Source organism: Gallinula chloropus (genome assembly GCF_964237585.1).
Source record: "Gallinula chloropus genome assembly, chromosome: 10".
NCBI classification, from domain to species: domain Eukaryota; kingdom Metazoa; phylum Chordata; class Aves; order Gruiformes; family Rallidae; genus Gallinula; species Gallinula chloropus.
In genome coordinates this window covers 2397902-2411421 of record NC_140095.1, presented here as the reverse complement: position 1 = coordinate 2411421, position 13520 = coordinate 2397902, and the positions used below count along the sequence as shown (strand labels likewise).

At 39.2% G+C, this 13520-nt stretch overlaps 1 protein-coding gene across 1 annotated transcript in view; it reads left to right on the top strand.

The window, feature by feature from the left end:
• LOC311195313 (nischarin-like) overlaps positions 1-13520 on the top strand; it is a gene marked incomplete at its 5' end in the record, with an annotated part of 198895 nt that overhangs the window by 19665 nt on the left and 165710 nt on the right. Inside the window, 3 exon segments of the mRNA XM_084268692.1 lie at positions 11535-11583; positions 13119-13129; positions 13133-13282. Of these exon segments, the coding sequence (XP_084124818.1) occupies positions 11535-11583; positions 13119-13129; positions 13133-13282 (210 nt within the window).

The window sequence follows — 13520 nt, the reverse complement described above, 5'->3', positions numbered from 1 at the left end:
AAGCAGGTACTATATGACTTCTATAGCAATCTCCAGCAGTTTAATATTGCTTCAATATTGTTAGGCAATATAGGATTGGTCACGGACAGAATTGAACTTTAACATATTTAGAAACAAAAATATTTTAACTCTTCTTTCAGTGAGTCCTTCCATATTATCTTGATGAATAAACTAATTTTGTATATCGTTTCAGGATTTTACCTGTGAAAGCCTGGACAAATCTTGTGTACTTCTTTCCTACAATACAGGAAATAATACACAGATTGTCCCTAAAACTACATAAACTTCACAAAATCACAGAATCACAGGGGTTGGAAGGGATCTCGAGAGATCATCGAGTCCAACCCCCCATACCAAAGCAGGTTCTTTAGGACAGGTTGCACAGGGAGGCATCCAGATGGGTCTTGAATATCACCAGACATGGAGATTCCACAACCCCTCTGGGCAGCCTGTCCCAGGGCTCTGTCACCCTCAACGGGAAGAAGTTCTTCTGCATATTGGTGCAGAACTTCCCATGTTCCTACTTGAGGCCATTGCCCCTGGTTCTGTCTCCACAGACAACTGAAAAGGGGCTGTCCATTTCCCCCTGTGTCCCATACTTCAGATACTTACTTAGAATTTCTAATTGACCTAATGGAAACACTCTAAAAAGAAAAAAAAAAAAAGAAAAAATCTTTTCTGAGAATATTACTGATTTCTTTTGGTTTTCATATAAGAAACAAAAAAATGCTGTCTTTTGGAATTATAATGCAGTAGGGATAATAAAAGAAAACTGTAGCTTAGTCTACTAATACTCAAAGTGTTACCCTCCTTATTTTATTTGGTTTGTTAGTTCAATGTGACATTAATTTAGAAGATTATGCAACTTTAATATTTTTACACATCTCTTTTTTTCAGTCACTGTTAAAGACATTGAGTCAGCATTTCTGTTTTCAGTTCTGTTATTCAAGGATCAAAATGGCAAAAAAATTGAAATAAAATACCCCAAAGTCCACAATTTTAAACAATAAATAGTGGGAAAAAAACCCAAACCCAACAGTACCAATATCTCAATAATGGATTGAGGAAGATATTGGTACAGTAGACATTTTTCCTGTCTGACAGACAAAAAATTTCATCATGATCATTTGGTGGTGGGAGGACGTATGTTCTCAAAAGTCCTAAATTAGTTAATTGCCAAATGTTTCTGACTTCCCAAGATCATAATTTTCCCATGTTTTCCCATTTCAATTCTTATTCAGCTGTTAATATTTGTCAATGGGAAGTGATGTTATGTGGTTTGAAAGAGACTTGCAGGTGCCATGAATAAAATTTGGATCATCCAGATGATTGACATTTCCCCTTTCAATGGTTTTGGTCTCTGGTAAAAGCATCCCGAGTTTAGCAACACAAGTCAGCTTTTATCCTGGAAACTAACAGCCACTGCAGTTCTTAGTAAGACATCTTGAGTACAGGGCATTACTATATGCATGTGGCTTCCAAAAGGGATCTTGCATACATCTGGCTGAGTAGAGGCTTGGTGTTTGTGACTAGGCATTCTAGACTCCAGTAGAGTTAGATCATGGTACCTTGGTACAACAAGGTGCTTTGAGTAAAAGGATAACGTCACTTTATCTGACAAATAGGAAAATATTTTCATTAGGCTTTGAAATTGCTGATGTTGAATCTTATCATGGTTCTCTTTCAATTCCCTCTTTCTGAAGTTACTCTGCTCTTACACAAGTTCTTCATGTTTCCGAATTGTTTATCAAGATGAGAACCATCCCCCAGAACCATATTATGACCTTTAACATATACAGAAATTTACCATTTATCACAGGTTTTGTTTTCCCTCCCTTAGTCAATTTTTTCATGAGATTGTGTCGTGAAATTCTCACAAAGGTCTCAATTAGTTTAAATGGAAAAAAAAAGAAATTGTTTCCATGAAATAGATTTTGAGCACAGAAACAGTCACAGTCCTCCTGTTAGAGATCCTCCTACTATATTGTCAGATTTTTACAGGCAGAGGGAAGCTTCAGAAATACCCCCCCTGAAAAACAAGTTTCACAGGTATGACTAAGGAGCACCCAGTAATTGTATAAAGAAGGCTTTTGTTTTTTAAAATACAGTAATTGCCCATTCACGGGTGATGATTAGTCAGGAGAGACAGGTGCTGGGGAATTAGAGGAGATGCATGACTTTTGAGGCATGACAACTGTATGGAGGGACTAAGATCTCTAATATCTTAAAAAACCACTAAGTACTAGTCAGTGTTCTTGACTTATAGAAAATACATTTTAGGACCTTTACCAAAAAAACCCCATATATCTTTTCTTTACAATCCTGCAAAAACAAAAAATCTGTAACTGTGGGTGCATGGTGATTTTATCTTGAAGTCTTTCAACTGATGAAGAAAGAATTACAAGTACAATTAAAATAAACATTACTATCAGAAAAACTATGATATTTTAGGAAAAACTAAAATTTCCTAGAACCTCTTACAATTACAATATGGTTAGCTGATACAATCCACAAAACATTTAATTTTCATCTACACTCAAATATTTTCGATAATGCCCTGTGATTAAAATGATAAAAAACACCCCCAGACAGTCTGAAGACTGTCTGAGTGACAGCAGGTCAAGTCGGTGGCCACAATCAGAAGCAACATGGCAAAGACAGATTATGAAACAGTAAAGAAATCTTGACTCCAATATAATTTAAGTTAACTTTTTGGAGGTCTCATGGTTGTTTGTATATTTTATCTTATAAATTTGAGGCATGAAGTTCAAAGTCATTTATATAATATTGAGGCCTGAGTTGAATATTGGATATTAGCGGAATTATATGGTTAATAAAACCCTAAATACTATGTGGTCTTCTAACCAAAACATCAAATAAGGTCTTGCTCATTATTTTATTTTCAAATTAGTGAAAACATTTCCTTCATTGCTGCCTACTGCAAGCATCACTGGGGTTTGTGTAATTTTTGTCCTTGCCATTGCTAGATTCAGGGACAAAGAAATACATTTTTTATCTGGGGATAAAAAAATGGATAAAACCCAAAAAATATTTCAAAGTAATTACTCTGAGCTAATCAGATTTGATCTGTAATCTGGAATACTGTCTACTTGTCACAGATATTCTCCTCTCATTGAGCTAACTCTACCACAGTGAAAAAATTATGAAAACTAGGTTAACACTAAGGACAAAATGGCTTCAACCCTGAATAGCAGCTAAACTTTCAGCCATACATCAGATTGGATACTATCAGCAAAATAATTATTTAATTAAAAGAATTTGTGTAGCTTTTAACAGCAACTCAAAACCCCAAGTTTCACACTGCCTGAAATAAAGGCAACAAAATAAAGTGCCTAGTTTCTAGTAACGAGAGTATTCTGTCACTGACACAATGCATTTCAGTAACTTTTAGGGCTTAACCTTCACCCTATACTGTACCACAGCGTAGTGAAACACAGAGATATACAGAAATGTGGCTAGCTGAGAAAAGACAAACCCTTTTCCAGAAAACTAAGCTTTAAATAGCTTCTTACCCTAGAAGCTACAGAAATGCATGAATCAGACTAATATATGCATAATGGACTAAAATTCATGTGAATTCACTCTGCAGAGTTACATTGTGTGTACCTAAACAGTCTTTGAGACAGAAGTATCAATGTAATTTAAGGAAGTTTTCCATTTACTGTTTTGTTTTGCATTGTGAAGACTTCCTAGAAAGTTTAAACTGGATTTTTGTAACAGGGGTTTTTTATATTAAACTGAAGTAGAAGATGGAATCACGTAATGCACTCCAGCTGCAAACAGGCATTGGGTCTTTGGAACCAGGCTACAGGGAGTCTGAATTTAAACAAAATAAAATGTTATGTGTATTGTGTGAAGACCATACGTGTAAGTATGAATTTTAGGAACATCTTGAGAAACCTAAAAAAAGTTAGCGATACTGTCATATTAAGGTCTAATATTTGAACTAGTCTGAAGCCAAGTGTAACTACTGCATTCCCAATGTCATAAAACAATTTTTGAAGTTGATAGTTCACAAAATGTCAGATCTTGAGGTTTTTTATTAACCTATGAGTAAATGTTCTCTCCTGTATCCCTGCCCAATGTCATTGAGAGCAGAGGATTCCAGTTAGGGAAGGAATATGCCAAGGTGATGGCTTAATCAAATTATAATTATTTAAAAACTGCTCAGAAGCTTGAAATTGTAGGAAACATTTCTATGGAATTACTGAACACAATTCATATAAGACAAAATGAGTGATAAATACTTCTCAATTAACTAAAAGAACAAGTCCTTATCATTTGTGCAACAAATATATATGTAAATATATTTACATTTAAAGATACCAAACTGGATACATTAAAATGGTTAAAAGATTTGATTCCGTCTCAGTTCTTACCTATGTGGGTATTTGTTTTTCTTAATGGCTATGAAAGAAAATATTGGAACAGAGTTCATATATGATAAATTAGATTCTAAATAAATAAGAACTGGGTTTAAACTTCTATCTGATTTCCTGAATTCTTGAGGAACATGAAACATTAATTGTGCATTATTGATTCAACAAGGAAGTGCAATCATTCAAAATCTATAGACCTGCATATATCCAGTGAAGTATCTTGCTCACTACCTTCAAAAGGAAATGAATGAATATCAGCAGCCAGGAGAGTAGTTTCTAAACCTCAGACTAATTCTATGAATGAATGTCCAGAAGTTAAGCCAGTCTTCACCGGAGAGTCTAAACATCTTCCTACAAACACACAAGAGTGCATGAATGTTCATGAAGCAAACACTCAAATAAGAAAGGGATATTTAACAGTGCTTGGGATTCTTCTGAGATTCATGCATTCACTTCCAGATCTCCCTGTGTTTTCTCTGGAAGTCTCTTTATGTTGGAGAAATATGTAGTTGATAGCTAAGGGAAGGTCTTACTGCAGGCATGTCTTTCATGTCTGAGAATGAAATGAGTACAGAGACTGGAAAATATGTAATCTCTCTAGATAGTGCAAAAGAAGGGGGGGAAAAAAAGTCCTTGACTTCAAGAGCCTTAGTAAATGATCACTTGCAAAGCAAGATATGCGTACAAGATAGCTCAAAAGAAATTGGTTATTGGTAAGTAACTTTCCCTTTCTTTGTTATCAGTGCACTTTTCAACTGGGAATAACCACGACGAGATGCTGACTCTAGCTATATTGCTTTAGCATTCTTTTAGTACTGATGTAGTGTCACTTTTTAAATCATTCCAGGCTAAAATAAGCACCCAACTTCTCTGGCTTGGAAAAACTGGCTCCACCATCTTCATCTTGTACCTGAGCTGGGATTTATGTAGCTTTTGGCAAGCACAAACGAGGCTTCTCACCCAAATACCTGAACATATATTTAAGCCAATCACATGCACACATACACACATATTTGCCAAATACCATTGATTTTACTGGCTCATTGTACAACAAGATATATAAAATCTGGTTTCATACCATTTTACTTCTTTTCATGCTGTGTGTATAAAAATCCACTATTTAAAAATATTTCTCACTTCAGAATATATTCTTCATGACATTTATGCTTGTCCACCTCTCCTCAGATATAATATAAACATGATAAATTTCCCATATCCATTATTTGCAAACCTGTATAACTTGTACTAATCTTATACACTTAGCTAAAAAGTTCTGATTTAGAAAGTTGAGGTTTCTTGGGAATTGTTTTACTGCTGACCTATTGCCTAGTGAGAATCTATGCTAAGGGGTACCAGAGTGACCATCCATTTTTTGTTCATGCTGATTCAAACACTTTAATGTGCATTATTTTACTTCTAGAGCTCACTGGGGTTCAACTACCACTGTTGAACATCTAATCTGCACACTTGATGATTTCATTATCACTAATTTGTACACAACTATGACCTTCAGTTTTACATCAGTATTTTCTAATGATTAATTTTTAAAATACATTTTGTAGTTTCTAGAAGATTCTGGGAAGCAGTGATCAAAAAGGGAGTGTAAATGCTCCCATAGAAAGGCTCATCTGCTACAGCCTTTCAAAACAGTATCTCCTCCAAGTCCACAGTGTACCTACAACAGGTGCTACACTTTGAAACTGGGAAAACATAGGTAAAATTCAGTGTATAATACATGATATTTTAAAATATTAAGCAAATCTATACTTCTTTAAGATTAAGATTTGAACATAAATGATGTCTGCAATACATTACGCATATTTGTGAGTTCTAAATGACATGTTAACAAGGCCTGAAGAACATATATATACTTATATGTGTTGGTGTAAACTATTTTGAGCAAGCAGAAATCTCTACATTGTTGACGATAACCAATCAAAACTGATCAATTCAGAGCAGAAACTGTGGTTCTGATGAAGGGATTGTCGTGGTTTCACCCCGGCTGAGAGCTGAGATCCACGCAGCTGCCTGCTCTTTAAAGGAAAAGAGGAGGGGGAGAGGTGTGTGGCGGGGGTGAGGAAAGGGAAGGGAGAAGGAAGGGGCAAATAACAACCCAAAACCAAGAAACCAAAAGCCCGTGGGTTGGGATAAGGAGAGTTTACTAGAATAGCAGAAAGGTACAATATTAGAAAGCTAACAGGACTTTAGAGCAAAATTATATGAAGCTGTTGATACCCAATGCAGTGTCTCACTGAACCCACAGCTCAGGCCGTGCCACCCAGAGCCGTCCCGGAACCTGATCATCCCCCCAAAACCGCGCATCCTGGAGCCGCCCCGCTCCTCCTCCCATCAGCCCCCCTTTATACTGAGCAGGACGTAATTGTCATGGAATACTCTCTTTGGCCAATTTGGGGCACCTGTCCTGGCTTTGTCCCCTCCTTCCTCATTAATAGAGAAATATGAAGAGCTGAGAAAGTCCTTGACTGCTTGACCACAACTAAAAACATCAGGGTGTTATCAGCACTGTTTTCATTTTAACTCTCAAACACAGCATTCCATCCGCTGCTACAAATGAAGTGAACTCCATCCTGACTGAAACCAGGACAGGGATTTGAAAAATGGGAAATTTAACTACAGAACTGTAGAATTTTTATATCACAGATTGTACCAGGAAAATGAAGGTTATCAACTGCTGTTCCAATCAATACTGTACTCCCTATGGGATGAACATGTGCAGAGGACCCAAAAGTTCTCTGTGGTACAGCATTAATCTTCTACATGCAGTACAGCTAATGTTGACAGAGCTGTGGCTGTTGTCAGGCCTACTGATGACTTTTGAGTTTTTGACTTCATCTGCCTTCTAGTGATTTGCTCTCTGAAGATAAGTTTGATGAGGAAAAGATAAAAAGTCATCAGCACCTTTAGTTTACAGAGACAGAAACAATGCTGAGTAATTACAGATTATTTTTCTCTAAGAATGTTTTGAGAAATCATATTCCTAAATAATTTCAGAAAATTAGGTAGAAATAATGAAATAATGACCAGACTGTCTCACCTGTTAGTATAAAATTATGCAGACATAGAAATTAAAGTGCTTTGACATTCCACTACTCTTTTTCTTTTTTTTTTTTTTTTTTGGCTGAGGAATCTTTGGTCAGTAACCAAATCAGCAGTTTCAAAATATTAGCATTTACCCATTTTAACACACCTAAATTTTCTTTAACCAATCACATAGCTTCATATGTACCCAGGTGTGACTTGTTATGCTCTTCAACATCTTCTCATTCTGAAAATTTTTATTTGTATCTGCAAATCAATACATTTCCTGTTACTGTCTACTTTTTAAACAAGCACAATGAGGTTCATTTTGACCTTTTAACTCAATGAGAGTTATGCCAGGAGCAGCAGTCTTGCATGACATTTTTGGGGAGGCTTGTGTTTCAGGCATACAGGGTTTGCTACTGTTAAGCCTCAGACTTCTGGTCTCCATCTCAAGTTTTAAAGCACATTACAGTAGGCTACGTGTGCCGACCCTAGCTAAAACTATGCCAGCATTTCCATAATAAAAGCTCTTATTTCCAGAGGTCCCAGCTGTACATTCAGCTGTAAAAATGTGCTAGGCTAAAATTGGATGTACAGGATTCAATGTGGAATTAATACAAATTAAAAAAACATTCCACTTGACTATTTCTGAGCTATAGCTTCTGAAAAAGTAACGGTTTGTGAGATTCCTTTTTGGCCTCTCATCTTGTAAATCAAAAAGTAATTTAACTTTTTCAAAATAATGATGTTATTACGTGATGAGACCAGTTCTGCTTCCACAGGAAGGATTCCTCTATACCTTAGACACGGGGATTTATTTTCATGTATACAAGAGGGCAGCATCTGTAGTTGTTTACCAAGAATTCAAAAATGACACACTGTCATCCTGCCTACACAGTTCACTGCTACTGATGTTTTATGCTCATCAGAATCCTACTCCTACAAAAGCAAGGATGTGTACATCAATATATAATTTTGGTTTCTTGGCAGGGGGCAGAACTCATAACGCACTCTGTCTTAAACTAGCTGTGGAAACCTTGTTGCTTTTACTTTATTCCTTGTGCTTTGTGCTGTTCTTTTACTTCATTTAGAATAAAGGTAGAAATAATACTAAATAATAGATTAAATTCTGACAGGTCTTCCTATTTCTCCCTAGTTTTATCTCTGTAATTCCATGAAGCTCTCCTAGGCCCATCCTTAACGATCCCATGTAACATGCCTTGCCTGTGTCTTCTACAACCTTGAAGCATACAGTTCTCTTCCAGTCAAGCATATTGTAAGGGCTCAGAGGACGTGTCTGTGTGCTCTTTTGCAGACTGGCATGATTGATCTGTCTCAAACACAAGCTGTGTGACAGCACCCCAGTAGTACTTACCAGCTTGAGCCTACTGATTTGTGGCTGATTCAGGGAGCCTCTCACCTCTATCTACCAAGTATCTCATCATCATAACCAGATTGGCATGGAGATGGATGTTGCTTTTGCATCTTGAAAGCCTCCAGTTATGAGGACTCTGACACGTCCCTGGGAAGGTTGGTCAAGTAAATCACTGTAAAGAAATGTATTTCTTGCATTGAACTAAAACATCTCTTGGTGTAACTTCCACCCCCATGTGACTGCTTGTGAAGAGAGAGCCTGCATCCTATTTTCAGTCACCTGTTAAGTACTTTCCTGAGAAAGAAAGGTCCATCAAGCTAAAGTATGATATCTAAGCTCTGGATCAGCGCAGCACTGACAGGAAGGAACCTCAACTTTCACCCATGGCAGTGTGCACTTAGAGCCCAGAAAGCCAACTGTCCCCTGGGCTGCTTCACAAGAAGTGTGACCAGCAGGTCAAGGGAGGGGATTCTGCCCCTCAGATCTGGAGTGACGCCCCCTGCAATGCTGCATCCAGTTCAGTGGTCCCCAGCACAAGACAGGCGTGGAGCCCTTGGAGCAAGGCCAGAGAAGGCTGGAGCACCTCTGCTATGGAGGCAGGCTGAGAGAGTTGGGCTGGTTCAGCCTGCAGAAGAGAAGGCTCTGGGGAGACCTTATAGCGGCCTTCCAGTCCCTGAAGGGGCTACAGGGAAGCTGGAGAGGGACTGGTGACAAGGGCAGGGAGGGACAGGACAAGGGAGAATGTTCTTAAGCTGGAGGAGGGGAGAGTTAAATTGGGTATTATGGGAAAAAAAATCATCTTCCCAGGGACAGTGATGAGGCCCTGGCACAGGGTGCCCAGAGAAGCTGGGGCTGCCCCTGGATCCCTGGCAGGGTTCAAGGCCGGGTTGGATGGGGCTTTGGGCACCCTGGGCTGGTGGGGGGTTTCCCTGCCCATGGCAAGGGGTTAGAACCAGATGGGCTTTAAGGTCCTTTCCAGCCCAAAGCTGCCTGGGATTCTGTGATTATTTTTTTTCTTGTCTATTCTTATTTGTAGCATTTCCAGTAGGGATTATTTAATCTTATTCCCTAGGTTAATGGAACTAAACTGGTGTAGAAATAGCCACAGTAAATACACTACAAGTGCTTTGCAGCCTTTGTGTTCCAGGGGAAAGCTGTGTCTGGCTTGGCAAAGAGCAGCAGTTGGATGTGACAGCAGTGTACAACCTTATTGTTGCTTTGGTGTTGAACAGGGGTGTGCAGTGATATGGGGGTGCTTACTTCCTTGCAGTGTCTTATACTTTGTCATCTTAGATTTGGTTTCTTAACTTCCAGATAGAAGCTTTTAAAAGAAAATAATTGAGTACCCAGAAGCTGCTGTTCAGAGACACCTGCAAACAATGGATTTCTGTGGGATTGGTGCATATAAGAGAGCGAAGACAGAGGCCTCTTGTAGGTCTGACAGAGGACTAGAGCTCCTTTTCTGTGGGCTACAATACTCCACGTCATGACCTTGTTTCGATTATAAATGTAGGAAAATTCTGCTGTGTCCCCCAGATGATGAAGGGAACACAGAGCCTGGGTTTCAGTCAGATCTCTGCATGCCAGGTGAGTGTAACTGGCTTTATCCAATAACAGAACTGTTGAATTTTGTTCGGAATGCAGCTTCAAGCTGCTTCTCCAAACTGTTCCTCCTCAGTGAGTGGGGTTTCAGTTATACTAAGAATGTGCTTGTCTGAAATGTTTGCCTCATCAGATGAGCTGAACTGTGCTGCAGATGGCCCATGGATTTATTTCCTTGTCATGAATCATGAGGGGTTTGTCAGTGAAGTAAACTCCTCAAATACTCATTTCATGATGATCTGTAATGCCTGTTTGTCCTTTGCAGCTACCTTAAAATGAGATGTGTGTGCCTAAACTATCACAGATAGTTTTTTGTTCTTCTTGTGAGCCTTAGAGAGAGCTCTTGGAAGAGCTCAGAACTATTTCTGGACTTCTACAGAGCATTTGCGTTTTGTGAAGTATGGGAAATACCTGTACTGACCTTTGTGCTCCTTTAGATTTTAAAAGAACAAATTCCCACAGGGAGAATTTTCCAGGCTTTTTCTTTTCCTCCTGGAGCTGTCAGTGTGTAGAAAGGGGGTTGAGCACTGTGTAGGTCCAGAAGGGCAGAGAAGATAGAGGATGGTGAACAGGGACTTTGAATTATTCTTCATCAAGGAGGTTAAGTCCAGAAGACTAATTTTTACAGATCTCTTCTTCCCTGTAGACTTGTTAATCTAAAGTTATCAGTGTATTAGTGATGCTCCAAGGAAATGTTGAGTGCTTAATTGTCCTGGTTTTGGCCAGGACATTATTGCATTAGGTTAGTCTAATGTTCAAATTTGAAGAAAACTGTACTGGTAATAGTTTCTTTAAAACCAGGCTTTGTTTGGCATTGGGCTGATGATGGTCAGTAAGAATTGCTCTAGTTGCTGTTGCCCTTTTTGAAAACATGCAGCGTGTGATTATTTAAATGTAGTTCAGTATTTTCCATCTTGGAAATGAAGAACCTATGAAATGAAATAATTTGATGAAGTATTTTCAAGTTACAAAGAGAATCTATAAGATGTGATGAGAGTTGATTTCTATTTTTAAAAGTCCTGTACCACAGCAAAAAAGGGAGACTTATTTTGGCCAAGGATGCACTTTGAACTGTAAGTGTGTAACACTTCATTGCAATGGTTTAATCTTTGCAGGAGATCAATGGGATCACTGCTGCACTGGCTGAAGAGCTCTTCCACAAAGGTAAAGAACCTGCAAGAATTTAACTGGGGATGGTTCCCTCCATGTGCATGCATGTGTATACCTGTGAGATTTAATCTCCAGACCATGAGATCTGAGCCTTTCACATCAGACCAAGACTTGTTCTTCCTCTTCACCTTTTTCTGCTGTTTGTGCTTTGATCCAAGCTGTATTTGAGGAGGAACTGTCACAGAAGCACAGCTGCTTTTGGAAATAAATCAGAAATTGATGAATTCCTTGGTATGTTTTAGTGCAACCAGTCAGGAAGTTTGTGTCATTTCAGTGAGCCTTGATAGAGTGTGTTGAATGCATCACTTCACCTGTCTTAATGTTGTTCTTCCAGAATTCAGGAAACATGAGACCTTCTGGTCAGTTAATGAAAGGATGTGCTTTTCTGAGGCTGAGAGCTGACAATGAAATGCACTACTGCAACATCTCTAAGTGGCTCACCAGGAGCAGGAGGCGTGTGAAATGATTAACCCATGCTGGCTTTGTTTTGAGGGACAGGAGGCTGAATGCTGTGCTGTGATTCTGGCTGGCTGAGGTGATAGGTGAAGCGTGGTTCAGATTGTTCTGGCACAAAATTAACTTTAGGTGAAGCCACTTCAGAGGGGGCACTCAGCAAATTGTGGAACACTTTAAGGAAGGTCCTGAAGAACTGTTCCCTGACTCTGTAGTGCCTGTAGCCTCACTAGTGCCAAAATCATTGATGTCTGACCGCTGTATGTGAGTGGAACCTTGTGGTGATGTGCAGCTGGACTCTGGGACTTGCTCCCACTGAAGCCAAAGGGAGTTTTACTCTTTGGAGAACTCTGCTTATCAGGAAAGCCGATGCTCTCCTGTCTGTCAGGTCAAACTGGTGTCCTTAAAAGGAAGAGGAGGAAGATGTTAATTCCACGTGTGCATGTATTCTGACTGCTGTAATCCACATTTGCTCTTGGGATGCTGTCAGAGGAGGCTTTTGGATGCTGTTTCCTAGTGTTCCTGGAAAGAAATGGGATTGTAAAAATGTTGCCAGATAATGCATTTCCTGCCCTGGGAGCTTGCTCTGGTGGTAGTGTGGTGAAAGTCCTCAGACTGTCCAAGAAAATGCTGCAGCTTTGCACATCAGCAGCTTAGCAAAGGATGTCAGGTTTGTCTGTTAGATGGTAGGTGCTGCTTTTTCTGGTTAGAATAAGTCTGAGCTGCTATTGAACTTAGGGATATCTCAAAGTTTAGCAATTTCTATGTTGTATAAATGAACTTTGGTTCCAGCCCTGTTAAGAGGGAAATTTGCCATTAGTTGCGTTGGGAGCTTAAGGCTTGAATGCAGAGAGTGCCTGTTTGAACACTTGGATTATTCTGGTGTTAAAGAAAATTTATCTGAATTCAGTGCTTCTACTTTAGAAGCAAAAAGGACATTGTTTTGGTGCCTTAATCATGAGCTTAGAATATAAATGACAGAGATGAAATCGCTGACATTAGGTTTTGCAGGTACCATTTGCTCTTTGGTAACTGGGGCAGCGTTGTGTTCGATACCATCATCCTGTGTTTTTCAGGAGAGCAGCTCTGAATGGCTGGAGAAGTCTTCAACATCAGACCCTTGCAGCTATATGCTGTCACTCTACAGTTGCTGCAGGGGAAGCCTACGTGTGCTAATGGAGATGCCAAAACTGATCTAGGTCATATTCTAGATTTTACCTGTCGACTCCAGTATTTCAAGGTGAGCCATGTTTGCACAAGTACTGGCGGTGTTTCTGCCAGAGTGATGGGATTCTTGGCATGCTTCTGGAGCCTAGTTAGAATGCACAAGATCTTTACTGGCAGTAAACACCTGTAAGCATTTAGAGCTGGGTGTTAAACAGGTGCTTATTCTACCAACCTTCAACATAGTTCTCTAAGGAAGACGTTGATTCTGCCATGTGATGACATCTCTTCAGCGGTGCCCTCTAGGGTTTCTG